The sequence below is a fragment of the Platalea leucorodia genome, assembly GCF_965183815.1.
Source record: "Platalea leucorodia genome assembly, chromosome: 4".
NCBI lineage: Eukaryota > Metazoa > Chordata > Aves > Pelecaniformes > Threskiornithidae > Platalea > Platalea leucorodia.
The window spans coordinates 70,367,771-70,384,134 of NC_138826.1; the positions used below are offsets into that span (position 1 = coordinate 70,367,771).

General features: G+C 60.9%; 1 protein-coding gene across 1 annotated transcript; it reads left to right on the plus strand.

Annotated features, from left to right (window-relative positions):
• Positions 1-8,173: 8,173 nt before the first annotated feature.
• On the plus strand, positions 8,174-16,208 carry CDC42EP1 (CDC42 effector protein 1). The gene is made up of 3 exons (XM_082308401.1): positions 8,174-8,345; positions 11,904-12,795; positions 13,837-16,208. Exons 2-3 carry the CDS (start codon positions 12,351-12,353, stop codon positions 14,646-14,648), a joined length of 1,257 nt encoding a protein of 418 aa, XP_082164527.1. The 5' UTR covers positions 8,174-8,345; positions 11,904-12,350; the 3' UTR covers positions 14,649-16,208.
• Positions 16,209-16,364: the final 156 nt, after the last annotated feature.

Consider the following 16,364-nt stretch of genomic DNA (forward strand, 5'->3'; position numbering starts at 1 on the left):
CCAGGGCTCCTTGCTCCTGACTGCTGAGGCCCTTCCCAAGCCTTTCCACTCTGAAGGTGCTGGACCCACACCAACACACACCCACTCTCCTCCATCTCTGCCCTGATCTATGCCTGGCCCAGCTATTCTCATCCTACAGCTGATAGGAGATTGCTGCTGCACTGAGCCAGGCCCAAGCTTACCTGCACGGCAGCAAAGGGGCTGTAACTCCCCTCTGCTCCCGCTAATGGTGCCTAATGGAGTGTGCTCCAGGGCGTCTGTCAGAGGTGGGTCTGCACGCAGCACCCCCTCAACCCATGTTCAGCATGGGCCAAGGGCTACAAACCAAAGCTGAGGCCCAACAAGCTTGGTACAGATGTGACCTCAACCAGAGTGGTTAGGTGACGGAGGTGAAGGTGAGAGCACAACCTCTTGGACCTCATTTCCTTCTCCGCATACCACCGTGGCCACGCCAGATGCCCTGCAGGATGTGACCCTAGATAAGGCGGGAGGTCTTGCAGCCCTTCTGCCTGCTGCACAGGCTCTGTGCTGGAGCCATCGTGGCTGAGCGTGGTGTGATTTGTAACCTTCCCCTAAGCGCTCCTCCATGCCTGGCATTCCCAGAGCTCCCCGTTCCTGTGTCCCAAAGCCAATATACCCAGCTACCTCCTTGGCTCAGCCCCAGTGGTCCTTACCCCTTCAGACCATCCTGCAGAGACCAGCATCAGGCAAAGCCAGAGACAACCATGGGAGGAATCAAAGCCTGGGGTGCAGCAGGAGCCATGCCTCACTTTCCAGGAAGCCAACCCCAGCCTCCCTGCTACACCAGACCTTTGCAAGTCCCGGGAACGTAACCCCAGCCCCACCAGGAGAAGGGTGCCCATTTCCCCTGGGAAGGAGTTGCGCCCTGCCCCAGGGATGCGCTCGCTGGGCTGAGAGCCACAGACTGACGCTAGCTGGAGCCCGCCCAAGAGCAACGAGCTCTCCAAGTCCTTTCCCTTTCTTGGGGGTCTGGTAGTCACATAAACAGGAAAAGCCTGGCCCTCTCCCCCCGCCTCCACGGCTCTGCCTCCCTCCCCTCCTCTCCGGCGTGATACAAGCCCCAGCGTCGGGCTGCTTGGCCCCCACGGGAGGAGCTGCCGGCTGGCCCCTGACCTCCAGGCTCCGCATTTCCTGTGGGAGCCGAGGAGGGAGACGAGGCCCCTTCTTCCAGACGCTGGGGCTGGACGTAAAGGGGCCTATGCGGGCCAGCCCGGGGCGGGAGGAAAGGTCGTGGTGGTCCTTTACCAGCAACCCAAGGTCCGAGGAGGCAAAGATGCCAGCTGCCCCAGGAGAGGTGGGACCATCGCTGGGACAGGCAGCCTCCAGCCAAAATGACAGGGCGAGGGCCGCTCTCCCGCCCCGGCCCTGCAGCCAGCTCTCTAAACCCTTCTTTATCTCCTGGCGCTTATTTTTAAAAGCTTTGTGGCCTTCCCTCCTAAAACCAAAGGCAGCCACGCCGGGCCCGGGCGTCTGCCCAGGAGCGACCAGAGTGGCTGCCTGCAGAAGGGTGCAGCTCCTCCTCCAGCTCACACAGTCGCCCTTGCAGAGCCCAGCGCTGTTAGCCCTTGGCAAGCTAAGCCCAGCCACAAGAATAGGTGCCCAAACTAAGATGAAAAAGCTGGGATTACTGCCTAGGAGACCGTTACCCCTTTTCCCCAGTCCCTCTAGGGAGGACTAAGCTAAGACAGGCATTCCCTGCCCCTCCACACATCTCCCAGGAGTCATCATGGGGAGCAGGGCTGAAATCTCTGGAGGGGAGCGGGGAGAAGAACCGAGCCTTGCTGAAGGCATTCGGCTTGAGAGGCAGATCCACGTCCCCAGGGTACCGGCCATGCTTGGGCTGTGTGCCAGCCCTGGCTTGTAAAAGCCCAGGACGCTGGCCAGATGTGATGCCCGCTCTTCACAGCCTGGCAGGAGGTGCCAGATGCCTGGGGAGAGCAGGAATCAGGGATGGCATCCTGGATGGAAACCTCTGGCATGCCTCTGCGCTGATCTCCACTCTGCCCTGGAATGCGCCCGCCAGCAGCATGTGGGAAAGTGGAGTCAGCAGAGACCTTGGATGTGTCAGCTCCCCAGCTGAGTAAACAAGAGGAGCCCTGGCAAGCATTCAGCCCCAAGCATCCGAGACCTTGAAAAAAGGGGGATGGAGACGGGGAGGTTCTTCTGTCCCCTCCTTGCTCAACCCCTGCAAAACATCTCCTAACCTCTCCCCTACCTCAGGTGCTAACGCCACCTCCTCTCACCCCTACCACCACATCTGGAGAATGTATGGGGAGAGACTCTCCCTGAGGCAGTTCCAGCACCCGGCTGTCAGATCTAACAGGCCGGGAGGAAACAGCCCCTGAGAGACAGAATGCCACCAGAAGAAATGGGGGGGGATCTGGAAAAGAAAGAGGTGGGATAAAAGGGTTTATCATCCCTCCCCGCTGTGCACACCCATCCATGCCCCTTAGCCATCTCCCAGACAGCAGGGAGCACAGAGCATGGAGAGAGCTGCCACCAGCAGCACTGGCACTGACTCGGCAAGGGCGGTGACAGACGGGACAGAGAGGCATGCTGCAGCTCCCAGATAAATACCGCCCTGGCCCCAGCTGGGGACATTCCCACCGGGGGATGCCAGCTCCAGCCACCCTCCCTGCAGGTTTCACAGGCTCAAGGAGAGGCTGCAAAACAACAGGTTTCCCCGGTGCCAGTCAGAGACATGCTCCCACCGCTGTTCGGGTTGCCAGTGTTGCCTCCCACGTCTCCTCCATAAAGTGCGCCCATGCGAGACAGCCCCTCGTCCCCTCTCCACCCAGGCACAGCAGCCTGGTTTGGGGTCTGGAGAAGAGGGATGGGCTGGGGAAGGTACCCCCGCATCCCACCGGTGGAACCCATCATCTCCTGGGGGGCGAGCTCCCGTGGCAGCGGCGCTGGGAGGCTGTGCCCGCCTTCTGGCCACCGTCCCGCGTCCCCTATCGCTCCTCGGCAGGCGCGGACTCCCAGAGAATGAGCCATTGTTCCCCGGCCCGTGGCCTCTTCCTGTCCCCGTAGGGCTGCGAGACAAACAAAAGCAGAGCCAGACTCTGTGGGGAGGAGGCTGGGCCTGCTCCCCTCCTCCAGATCCCGCAGCAACCCCGCAGGCAGGCAGGCAGGCAGGCAGACAGACGGATGCCCGCCTTGGGGGAATGGGCAGGGACACCCCTATTTTTAGCTGCCTCTGCATCCCCACCCCCTTCCTTCCGTGGGCCAAAAATACATGGGCTGGATGGACAGGCAAAATCATTACGATAAAAGAGCTGTCCAGGCCTTGTGTCCAACCACTCCCCTGGCTTTCACCTCTTCCCTTTGACCAGGACAGGCTCCTCACGCAGGGTCTCCCTCTCCCCCCATGGGTGACATATCTCTTCATCCCCATCCCTCGTTCCCTATAGCCCCACATCCTCTCTCCGCACATCGTACCCTTCCTTATCCCCCTCCCTGTCTGCTCCACGGATGCATCCCCCATCCCTTGACAGTCCCCTCTCCCATGCCACGCCAACTCTGGGGACCTACTCCCTTGTCTTAAGATCCCCCAGCTCCTCCTCTCCCCAAAGCACCTTCCCCCACCTCCTCACACAATTCATCTCCAAAAGGCTCTTTGCCCCCAGCTGCCCCCCGCCCCCATCCCCTGTGCACCCTCCCTCCCTGCTGCATGCCTCCTACCCTCACCATCTCCCCCTTTCTCTCCTAACCCCAGCAACCTCCATCCCAGCTCCCTCCAGCCTGCACCGGCTTTAAACTCCTGCAGATGTGCTCTGCCTCCTTATCCTGCTGAGGGAACATATTTGGGGGAGGACAAACGGACCCCCAGATGCCCTTGCACAGAGAAAGCTGCTTCTCCAAGCAGCAAATTGATATCTGAGCCCTGCCAGTCCCTCCTGCACCTCCTTAAGGTCTATGAAAAGGAACCGGAGAATCAAGTGGTGTTTGAGGGGATTGTTCTGGGGAGACTTAACGTACATACATATATATATATGTATTTACATCTCCTTTCCCAGCACCCAGAATCACAGAGGTGTTTCCAGGCCACAGGCAGCTGTTCCTGGATTGCTTCTGGTTTATGCAACATCCTCTCTCCTCTCCCAGCCATGTCCCAAACCCCCCCTTCCCTCTCCTCTGCGCCAGGCGGAAAGTCAGGAGAGCATGGACAGGGTCTGTCCCTCCATCCTCCCTCCCACAACACCCCCCTCAACACCCCTACTGCACCCCACATCTCCAGCTCCCGAACAGGACTAGCATATGAGGAGGAAGCCAGGGAGGGTGGGAGGAGGAAGAAGGATGAAAACATTTAGGGTAGGAGGAGATGGGCAGAGGGAGGGAGGCAGCCTGCCAGCAAGCCTGGGAACTCATCCCTGCCTCCTCCTGGGCTTTGGCAAACCCCGAGGCTTTGAGTTCCCAGCCCAGCTCCCGAGGGGAAAAGCACCCCTCACCCCCGCTTTGCAAACCCCACAAGAGGGACATGGTCAATCCTATTCCTTCAGCCTCCCACTGCTCCAGGGTCAGGAGCTGGAAGAATTGGTGAGGAAAATTAGAAATGGGCTTTTACAGAGGTCGACCCACCCTCTTCTAGTATGAGCGGGTCTAACCCGATGCTGCTGCCTGCCCGGTGGTGCTCGCTGCAACCCTCCAACTTTCCTTCCCTGGTGCAACACAAGGATGTCGGGAACCGCACCAGTCTCATCCCTCTCCCTGTTTATCACAAAGGCTATGGGCACAGAGCGGGGACCCACAGCACAGCCCCGCAAATGAGCTGAGCCTGGCCCAGCACACCCCTGGAGGTGCCACCAGTGGAGAAATCATCCAGGTGAAGAAACTATGGGGCGTGAGGGATCCGGTGCCCACAAAGCCAGCACTGGTATCAGACCAGGGATTCGCTGGGCAGAGGCTGGATGCCTCACACCTATCCCTTGCCCCGGGTGTCACCTCCTGCCACCACCCTGGCTTGCTTACCCGAAAACTGGCTCTGCCTCCAGCTCATCCCCAGGGCAGTGAGACGCAGTCTGGAGGCAGCACGGAGGGCCATGGGCTGGGAGCAGGGAGGAGGGACCTGACAGCACCTGGGTGAGGATAAGCTGGATGAGGCCACGCTGCAATGCATAGTGGGGCAGGGGGCCCTATGAACCCCGCTCCCCATCATGGCAGGGGTCTGTCCCCCACCCTGCTGCCGGCAGTAATTCCCATACCCGTGCGGTATGCGCCCTCACGGCCGCTGCGAGGAGAATGGAAACATCTGGAAGTCACCCGCAAATGAGCAGTGCTCCCAGTTAATGAGGAAATATGAGCCAGAGACCCTGGGCAGCAACAGGATGTCTGCTTCTTGTGCACCGAGCGAGGCACCCCCTTCCCACTGAGCCCCCCGCCTGCCCTCCTTTCCCTGGAAATTTCCCAGGATGGGGCTCTGGCAGCTTTCCTGGAGCCCCATCCCTGGAAATTTCCCGGGGAAGGAAGATAGGTGGGAAAGCAGTGAGCAGAAATACCAGGGGCGAGTGCTCCACCCCCAAACTGGGATGCTCCTGTCACCATCCCTCGGCTTGCCCCAGGAGCTGGGGAAAGGGGGAAGGGGGATTCTTCTCCAGAGAGAGTTCTGCATCAGCTGCCTTCGGGCATCAGGTGTGTGAGCAGCAGGGGCTGCAGAGAGAGATGGGAGGAAGGACTGAGGACCTGGAGGTGTGGGGCAGAGACCTCAGCTCCTCCAGCACCCTCCATCCCTCTGTCCATCCCTGTCACACTCAGCCACCCAGAAGATCTCAGCCCCATGCTGGAGGGATGAGCACCGGGAATAAGGGGGACAATTTGCACAGCCCCATCTTTGATGTTGTAGGAATCAAAGCAAATCCTCAGCCAGGAAAGCTGCGGGGCCACTTGTCTGCTTCCATGATAAGCTGGCCCCAATGGCTGGTCTCTCTGTAATGGTGAGACTGGTACTGCTGCCTGGGGCACAGGGTTACAGATAGGATGAAAGGTTGGGCTGACTGAAGGTAAATGAGGTTGCTGGGCGTCTGTGGCAATAGGGCTGGGAGGGGTCCAGGCATTAGCTCCTGCCCAGGGCACACACGGGTGGTACAGTGGCTCTGCAGCACCATCCAGCCCCACAGCCACCTCTCATTTATCAACCGAGGTGGATAAACAGGCTGGGAGGCAGGATTGTATGGATTCGCTTTCCAGGCAGCTGTATATAAAGGCAGGGTGTCTCAGGAGGGTGCAACCCCTGCTAGGGTACAGCCAGAGGGGCTGCACCACCTTTGCTCATACCCAGGCATCCAACAGCCAGGATGGGTACTGAGTCCTGGAGCCGGCACGTACCCTGGAGGTCTCCAAAGCACTTCAGCACCAGTCCCAGAAGGACAAAAGTCACAGCCTGGCTGGCATGGCCACAAGACCACAAGGCTTGGGGAGAGGTGCTGTAGAGGGGGGATTTCCAGCTGCTTTCCTGGAAATGGAGCCCATCCTGGCCCAGAGTGCAGAGATGCTTGGAGCAGGGGTGAGGAGGAGGAGGAGGAGGCAGTGGAGAGACAGCCACCCCACGAGGAGCAGAGTGTGGCCCCTGTCCCATCTGGAAGAGATTTGTTCTGCATTCCCCGGCGGAGGCGGCTGCCGTCGCCCAGGCTTCGTTCCCTGCCGCAGCCCCCGCGGCAGGGCATGGGGATGGGGGTGAGGGGAGTGAGAGGGAGCCCCTCAGGCTGGGGAGGGAGATGCCCTGGCAGGCCATGCAGAGGGAGCAGACCCAAAGAAAGGGTCTTTTCCTGCCTCTCCTACCACCCCCACTGGCTTCCTCTCAGTGGGACATGGGGGAGGAGATGCCTACCATACCTCTGGCAAGCAGGGAGGATGCAGGTCACGATTTCTTCTCCTTTCCCTGCTGATGGCACAGCTCACCCCACCTCAGACCTGAGCTCCTGTCTCCCTCCAAGACATAAACCCACCTAGAAGTACCACCAAAATGCACAGTCCATGTGCTCTTAATCCCTAATGGAGAAGACCTCTACAGAAGGCAGAAGCCCCAACTATCCCATTTCACAGAGGAGAAGCCTGGTGCCAAAACTCTACTGCTGTTTAGCAAACCTCTGAGCAACAAGGTGCTCCTGCCTGGGCACCCCAGCATGGGCCACCTGGGCCTAGTAAGAGGCCAGGCTCCATTTTGACATCTCCTCTGCAGATATCTTGTCATCCCCTCAGCCAAGACCTGCTTAACCCCAACAAGTCTCATCTCGCCTTTGCCAGCGGAGACACCTCCCTTCTCCACAGGGCCCTGAATAGGTGATTGTGCCTGGCCAAGTGCTCCCCAGCAGAGCCACTGAGTCTCACCTGGAGGCCATGAGGGTCACTGATGGCACTGGTGATGCCGTGCCCACCAGCAGGTTGCCCCTCATTGGCACTGATAGGTTCTTCTGCCCCGTGACCAGCAAGGGGAGATGCCAGAAAGATGCTGTGTCCCATGTATGGGCAGAAACCCTCCCTGGTGCTACCAAGGAGCACCTCCTTGAATTTACCCAGTGCCACCCCCTCGCCCTGGTCTGATGCTATGCCACTGATACGATGCTTGTCCTGACCCTGTAATGGTTGTCCTGACCCCATAACACCCACCTGGCCCTATGGGCCTTCGAGGAGGCTGTTATCCTGCTAACACTCAACCCAACACTACCCACAGGTCCTAGCATGACTGCCCACCCCCAGACCCCATTCCTGGTGGGCATTGCTACATCACGGGCACTGGGGACTTCCCATCCAACACGAGATGGGATGACTCTGTGTGCTAAATGAGGGGGTCACACACACAGGGGGCAAACTCCTTTCCTTTGCTCCCCAGCCAGGCTTCCCTAACCAGGTTAGCCGGTGACCTGGGCTTCCCCCAAATTCATTGAAGCGGGTGCCCGGGAGCGGGAGGCGGCCGATGCTGGAGGACGGGAAATGGCACTGGGGAAGCGGGGGAGGTGGCCGGGAGCGGCAGAGAAGTTCCTGAAGTTTTCTGTCCTGGATAGTTGGAATAAATCTCATTTTCTCTGGTCTCCTTGCTGAGGCGAGGATTGGCTCGGCAGTGCTGCAGCCCGCCCTCCTCCTTCCCATGTCCCCTCCCCGCCAGCTTTGCTCCCTCTCTCCCGTGGCATCGGGGCGTCAGCCTGGGAGAGCCAGCCTTGGGGGGACAGCCGTGGGAAAAGGGGGGGCACACCTCCCCTTTCTCCCCCCCGCTCCGGGACGCAGAGCCAGTAACCCTCGGAGAAAGTTGCAGGGGCCCACGGGGAGCGTCTTACAACTTTTCGGACGGAGGACGGGGAAAAAAAAATAATAACCCTGGTTCGGAAGAGGTAAATCCTGAAAGTTTTGATTCCTCAGTTTGTAGAGCTGGAGGGGTGTTAGGAGTAGAAGGAAAAGGGTAGAGAGGGTGGTAGGAGAGGGGAGAAGCGGGAGGGGTGGCAAGGCGATGGAGACAGGGAGGATGGCAAAAAAGAAAGGGAGAAGGCAGGAATGCAACAGGAAACCATGAGGAAGGAAAGCGGGAGCAAGGAGAGCGGAGACAGGCCGGGAGCGGAGCCAGGAGAGAAAGGGGGTGAGGAGGGGATCCCAAGGATGGGGGAAGGCAGCAGGGCACCCCCCTCCCACACCCCGCTCTGGATACCCCTCAAAGCCCTGCAGGCTCTCAGTGCCTTGATTTTGGGGGTTTGGAGGAAGAAAGGGAGCACTTTTGGGCAAGGGGGCAGGGAGAGGATGGCTGGAAACTGCCCGTCATCCTGGCCTCCCTCCACATCCCAGCACGTCTGCTTGGAAAAATACCCTTGTTATACGGAGAGATATAACTATATAACTATAACTATACCTATATATATATAGCAGCTGGCAGTGAAGGAGTCGGACTCAGGCTTGTCCGCCTACTGCCCGGCACTGCTCCAGGGGAGCTGGAAAAGGCCCAGCCTGGCCAGCTGAGCCCCTTTCCCCCTTCCCCAAAAAGCCTGTCCCTGACGGCTTTCCGCATCCCAGAACAGTGACCCAACAGGGGAGCCTCTGCCTTCCTTCCCCCAGGGAAAGCGAGGCTTTTCGGCACTCAGGAAGGCTGGGAAAGCCTTCCTGGCTGCCCACAGCCATTTCCACCCGCTCTTCCCCCTATTGAGACCACCCTAAACATCTCCTCGCCCTCTTTTGGAGTATGTCCCCTTTGGGGCGGGGGGGGGGGAGGGTGTAAGGAGAGGAGGAGGCGGGAAGAGGCTGCTTTCAGCAGCTCCAGCCAACTAGACATCTGGATTATTTTCCCCCCCTTTCTGGTTTCCGCTCTTCCCAGCAAGCAGAACAGCTCTGGCCATTCCTGGCGAGTGGAAAACCAGTGGAAACCAGCTGAACTCGGGGGGGAAACAAGGGAGGCCAGGCTGGGAGGAGGAGGAGGTGCCGGCGGTTGGTCTTTGAGGGCAGGGGGCTTCCCAGAGGAGGTGAGGAGGGAGCCAGGGAGAGGATGCCGGGGAAGGGGAGGTCAGGATGGGATGCGGGCTCGCCATGCCGGGGGCTGGCGAACGCAGCGGGCTGCCAGATGGAAGCAATGTCCAGACAGACGGGTGGCCAGACGGGGTCTCCCCTTGCCCAGTGGAGGAAAGGAGAGCGCACGGGTCACCCTTTGCCCGCAGAATCACGAGTTTCCCGGCGTGGAGGAGTCCGCTTGGGCGGAGGGGAGGGCTCAAAGGGGCACAGCCAGCAGGGAGACACACCAGGGGCAGAGAGAAGGAAGAAAAAGGGGGAGACTGGAGGGAGAAAAAGCCCAGCAGGCCTGCCAGAAACCTGCCATCCAGGTAGGGTTGGGCACCAGCTGCTTCCCTCCCTCCCTCCTTCCTCTCCCAGTGCAGGCAGGGAGAGCCTGGGGCCAGGAGGTGCTGTCTTGCATCTCTGTGGTGGCCAAGGGACAAGGAAGGAGAAACACTTTCCTCCTCCCGGCTCCCCACTCCGTAGTTCTCCAGGCAGGAAGCAAGGGGATGCTCTCCTCCTGCATTCCCCTTCCCTCGCCTCCCCACCCCGTCCCCAGGGTGATGCCAGCCCTGGTCCCTTGCAAGGGTCTGCAGGGCAGCTCTGCTGTGCGGGGCACCTGGGGTGGGGTGGGGGGGTCCACCTCTCAGAGTAGCCCTGACTGGTGCAGCACATAGTGAAGGGCACAGTCCCCACTTTCAGTTTCTCAGGAGCTCTGCTGTGCAGAGGGAAAGGAAAACTTGAGGGCTGTTACTTGCCTAATAACCTCTCCCGGGGTCACGCACCTTCCTTGGGGTCCTGGGGACAGCTCAAAAATGGGGTCACATCTCTCCCCCTGTGGTCCCAAGACCGCCGTTGTGCTGCAGGGACCACCCCAGTGGTTTCCTTGCACTCCAGGAGAGCCCTGACCCAGTGGCTATGGGTGGGCTTCTGCCAAAGAGAGGAAATTGCTCCTCGGTTGTCCTCCCACCCCAAATCTGCAACGCGCCTGGCCTGGCCCATCCCAGCCACGAGGCAGCACCACATGGCCTCCGTGGGCAGGAGGCAGACGTGGGCAGTGCAAGCCGGGGAGCCGGTGGCCCGCAGGAAGCCAACCTGCCACCATCCCTGCTGCCAACCGGCCACTGCCACCCCGGGAGGCAGCCAATGGTGCTGGGAGCTGCCGGGGGAGGTTTGTTTTCCCTTCCCCAGGCGTGAACCCCTGGCAGATAAGAGGGGCCCTGGGTGAGCAAACAAGTCCAGGGCAAGGCGAAAACACGTGTGACCAGCCAGGAAAGCAGCTTCATGTCCAGGGCTCCCCCCTCACCAGAGGCTTTGCCACCCTGGCACTGCCTGACTGCTCTGAGGTGACCCAGGGACAGGCAGGGGAGCCAGGCAGCATGGCAGGGGGAGATGGATGGAGCCATGCAGCGATGGGGGTCCCGGCACACAGGGACTGAGGGATGTGAGGCTTCTGCGTCGCCTCTTGGCGTGCTGCCCTCCGCAGCTGGCCCTGCTGAAGGGACCCAGCTCCATCCCGTTCCCGCGGCCCCTGAGTGGGAACTGAGCCCAGGGAGGGACGTGTCCCCAGGCGAGCACCCAGACCACTGATGCTCTGAGGTGCCCCGCATCCCAAATCCTCTCCTTCCCCAATTCGCCCTCTCCCTCTTGCCACACACACTGACGGGGGATCTGCTGATCTGAGTGTCCTCCCTGCTGACCAGGGAGGTCATTGCCCTGCCGTCGTGCGCTCAGCCGTTGCCTCCCTGCCTGTCCCCCAGCGCCTCCGGGTCCCGCCTGAGTGCAGGGACCCATCCCACTTTCTCCTCTGACCTCGAGCAATCACCTCCCTTGGCGTGCCTCAGTTTCCCCTGCTTGCAAAGCAGCTGCCCTCCCTGCACTCCTGGCTCCCTGCTGCTCCAACGTGTCTGCCCAGCACCTGGGGACCCAGCCAGAGGAGGACAAACCAATATACAAATATTGCATTTTTCCCTCCCTGCCGCCCCACCTCCCCAAGAAGCACGTGGTCCCCAGGCCTCACCCTCTCCTCAAGGATTCATCTGAATAGCAAAAAGGAGGGAGAGGTTTCTCACTCCGGGAGCCCAGGCAGCCAGGCAGGGCACCTCTCCAGGAGGAGGTGCTGCCTGGAAGGGAAATCCTCAGCCTCAGTTGCGGCATGGGTCGGGCAAAGCTGCTTTGCAGGCAGGGGAAACTGAGGCACACCAAGGGAGGTCAGAGGTGTGAAGGAGAGAACGTGTTTTGGGGGAAAGCCTTTTTATTCCTCCCCAAGAAGAGAGCCAGGCGAGGGGGACAGCCGGTAGCAACCTCCCCACCATTGCTCATGCACCATCTTTAACCTCCCCAGCCAGTCCTGGGGGTACAGCTGACATGGTTGGGAAAATCTTCTCTGAGGCCTTCACCATTCCTCTTACCTTGTTTAGGTGGCTGACGAGGGGACCAAGGCGCTTGCCCTGCCAGCCCACCCCAAGCACCCACTGCCCCATCGGTGACCAGCTCCCTCTCAGCAGCAGAAGACGGTGGATTAACCCCTAAGCCGACGGTCAGACGCAGATTCCAGCAACCTCCGCAGCACCGGGGGTGACCCCAGACAACCCCCTGGGGACACCTCCACGCCACCACCATCCTCTCCATCGAGGACATACCCGCTGCGGGTGATTTCATGAGCGCGACGTAGTGAAGGGAGGCAGGGGGACAGGCACCCTTCCCACCTGCTGAAAGCCAAGGTGACGTGAGCCATTCCCCCAGGAGCATCGGAGCAGGAGCAATGGGGAGGCCAGGGATGTGACAGGCCACCCCAGTGCTGGAAGCCCAGCGAGGGCTGGTTTTTGGTGCTTTTTCAAAGGCAGGGGCAAGGTGAGGGGTACAACATGAGCCTGGGGAAGCTGCCAGTGCTCAGCTGGGTGTCAGGCTCCCATGGCAAGCGGCGGCTGAAGTCAGAGCTGACACCAGACATGATCAGCCCGCCGCTGGGGGACTTTCGGCACACCATGCATGTGGGTCGCGGCGGGGATGTCTTCGGGGACACCTCTTTCCTCAGCAACCATGGCGGGGCTGACACGACCAAAGCCAACAACTTCTTCGCCCGGACGCTGCGGCACGTCCGCCGGACGCCACTGAGGAGCCGGGGCAGTGGGAGCCAAGCAGGAGCATCGCCCGCGCCCCCGGCCATCTCGCCCATCATCAAGAATGCCGTCTCACTGCCACAGCTCAACGAGGGGACATACGACGGCGGTGGCAGTGGCCGGGGCTTGACCAGCAAGTTCTCCTTCAAAAGTGCCTCCAACAGCTTCTCCAAAACGCACCAGGCCTACGGTGAGTGAAGCGCGGGGCAGAGGCTGGTGCCCAGGCACTGCGCATCCTCTGCAGCCCTTCTCCATTGCCCCATGCCTCAGTTTCCCCACTGAGGGACTTTGGGCTCTCAGCAGAGACAGGACATTTAAGAGTCCCCAGTCCTGGTAATCCCTGTGAGGAGATGACTCCAACCTTGCTTTCAGCCACGGTCCTTGCTCCTGCCCTTGGAGGGTCTCTTCCCAGAGTGCCCCCCAAAGTGGGGCATGGGTGGTTTCTCCTCCTCTCCCTCCCCCATAGCCCCACACAGCTGGCAACCTGCGTGGAGTAGTTGTAAGGGGATCCCCGCCATTGCCCTCCAGCCCTACACCTTCCCCAGGAGCAGCCTCCCCAAGGAAACCAAGAGGGTGCAGTGGGGCAATGCCCACACCAAGGTTGCGAGGTCAAGAGGACTCATGGCACAGCCTTCCCCACCTCCACGCAGATGCTCTAACCCTGTCCCTAGCTGTGCCAACCCCTCCATCTCCATGTCATCCTCAAGGGACTCCATCTCCCCCTTCCCCATTGTGCCCATATCCCTCCCTGCCGGCCGGGGTCCAGGAGGGACCTTTGGGGAAGGGTTGTGGGAAGGACAGGACGGGACAGCTGGGTGGCTCTTCTCCAGAGCACTGGGCTGTGGCTCAGCTTTTCCCCAGGGAGGGAGGTCTGGAGCACAGGGTCTTGGGGGGGATCTGGGGGGCCTGCAGCAGCCAGGGGAGGTGGCTGGGCTTGGAGGGAAAAGGCAGGCTGAGGCAATGCTGCCATCTCCTGGTCCCACCTGCCTGGCTCAGCCCCCGCCAGCATCTTACCAAGCCCAGAGCCCACCTGGAGACCCTCCACTGCAACTCTGAGCTTTGGAGATGTCCACACAGACACTGGCCCGTCCTTTAGAGGCCAGTGCCACCGACGGGAGTGTGACCTGCGCCACTTCGGTGGCAGTGTCCCTTGTCCCCTGCAGATGTAATAAGGCAGGCTTCCTCCCACCTAGCCATCCCCCCCTCACCAGCCACCCCTTCTGCCTCGCAGGGCTGGAGTCTGGGTTTTGCACCATCCCTCGTGTCCCTCGCTTGGAAAAGGCCCAAGAGAGCTCCTTCCCTGCGGAAGCAGAGCTGAAGCGCTCGGACTCCCTGCTCTCCTTCCGCCTGGACCTGGGGCCCTCCCTGATGAGCGAGCTCCTCCAGGTGATGAGGTTCTCCGAAACCAATGGGAGCGAGGTAGGGGAGGATGGCACAGACCTCCCGTGCGGTGAGGGGACCAAGGACGGGGTGCCTTCAGCATCGGGTGCATCCCACGGAGAGGACAAGGCAACGTCCAGCTTCTGGGACCGCTCTGGGCAGAGCAGCCTGTCGGGGGCCAGCTCACTGCTGGGACTGTCAGTCCATGCCAACGGAGAGGCACATGCCATCGAGGGCACTGGAGAGGACCCTGCCTGGGCTTCGGGGCCAGGGGCAGCACCCAGAGGGAGCCCATGGCAGGGGCACTGGAACGACTGCACCATCGAGGCGGGAGAGTTTGACCGGGCGGCCCAGGTCCTGGCCCGCCATTACGGTGGGACCAGCACCCCACGGAGCTCGGAGAAGGGTGAGGGTCCCCGGCAGGCCCGGACGCAGACCCTGTGGGAGAGCCCCAGCAGCAGCTCGTGGCAGTCGCAAGTGACAGGGGGGAGCCGGTTCCCCGAGGCCACCTGGAACCAAGGAGAGGAGGAGGAAGAGGAGGAGGAAGAGGAGGCAGCCAAGATCTCCAGCCTGCAGGAGGGGTACGCTGGTGTCCGGGGGGGCCGCAGCAATTCCTTCGAGTATGCTGATGAGGAGGAGGAGGACGATGAAGTCAAGGTGTGAACAGCCATCCCTCCCGTCACGGCCCCCCACCACAGGCACCAGTGCCCGGGGTCTTCGCCCTCCTCCCTGTCTCTGACCCTCAGGTGCCAGCATTGCTGGCGGACCCAGTGGGTGACCTCCTTGCCAAACTGGAGGCACTGGGGGGCAGTGGGGGGCAGGAGGAGAGCCCGTCTCCGGGGGGCCGGTGAGGGCTGTGCATCGCAGTGACGGCTGTCACAGCCCTTCCCTGGCCTCACTGCCGTTAGATGCCAAAGGGACATTCCCATGTGCCAAAGAAACCCCAAACCCCTTCCCACTCCGTTCCCCCCGGCGCTCTCTTTCATCCCTCAGCCTGCCAGCATGTCTGGGGATGTGCCGCAACCTCCCACCAAAGCCCCAGCCGCCCTCTGCGCTGGCACGGTTGCCCTCCCAGAGATACTCCGATAGCCCTGGCACATAGGGGGTGGGGGGTCTCCCCAGCTCCAGCTGGTGCAAGACCCTCCCATATAGCACATCTGTCTACCAGGGGAGGTCAGCTCGGGGCTCAAGGGGCAGGCAAGCCTACAGAACTGGGCTTTCTCTTTTCCCCTCAAAAACAAAAAAGCCATGAGCTCAGTGTTAAGGAGGTAAGAGCAGACACAGAGATAATGGCAGGAGTCTTTCCACTTGCCTCCTGCTGCTGAGCATCACTTAGGACATCTCCTTTTGCAACCCGCATCCCATTGCAGTAGGGAGGGGAGAAACTTCTTGGCTGGCTGGATGCAGAGGCGGGGTTGTTGGGACACCAAAGTCTGCAGTTTGGGCCCTAAGAATCCCTTCCCCTCACCTTGGAACCTCCCTCTCTGCAGCCACTTGGTCTGTGCCACCTCTTCTCCATCCTCGCCGCCCCCTCCCCATTCCATGCGCGCGCACCCCTCTTTCCAGTGCACCCCTTCCCAGGGGTACGCGTGGAGGATGGCTAATGCCTCTCGCCGAGTGGCCCTGGGCGACGTGGCCGCCCTGGAACAAGCTGCCCCCCACGCTGCCCTGCGTGCAAACAGGCCCTCACAGAAGTGCCTTTGTGCCGTGGCGTGGAGCCGAGATGCTCAGGGGCTGAGGTCACCAGAGGGACCCTCACAGGACCTGCCTTGTTCTCCAGGACAGGAGAGGGTGTGCAGCGCGGGGAAATGCTGGGCTGTGGCTGCAGGGCTCCGCTCCCACGCGGCTCACTCGCCGGCCGGCTGCTTCTGGCAGGGAGCCCCTCGGAGCAGAATAAAGAGGCTCCGGCATGCGCACGTGTTGTACGTGGGAGTGCCGCTCGCAGTCAAGCCATCAAGGTTACGGCCAAGCCCATCTCCCCCAGCCTCCCCAGGCGGCTGCCTCGCACCGGCCAGCAGCAGCAAGCCGGGGCAGGCAACAGCTTCAAGGAGTCCGCAGCTCCGGCCACTGGCACCCAGTAGGATCAGCCTTCGCCACCCCTGGTCCCTCTGGGACAGGGGCTCTGGCTCTCAGGACGAGGTCCCCCCATCCTCCACTTCCAGACCGTAACACAAGCTCCAGACCAAAGACCCACATCCATGGAATATTCTTTCTGCCTCCACTCTGTATCCCATGCACTTATTATTGTCCTTATTAAAGCAGTTTTGATACTAACTTCTCCTCTGGTGCCTCCCCTTAGCTGCAGTTACCTTATCATACCCCTTGCTATGTCCGCCAGTGCCCCAGCCACAAAATCCCACCCTCTCCACTCTCAGCAGG

Bases quoted from the DNA above. Each gene is read 5' to 3' on its own strand.
- CDC42EP1 (XM_082308401.1), top strand. From the start codon at position 12,351: ATGAGCCTGGGGAAGCTGCCAGTGCTCAGCTGGGTGTCAGGCTCCCAT. The intron at 12,796-13,836 runs GTGAGTGAAGCG...TCTGCCTCGCAG, and splicing joins CAAAACGCACCAGGCCTACG to GGCTGGAGTCTGGGTTTTGC.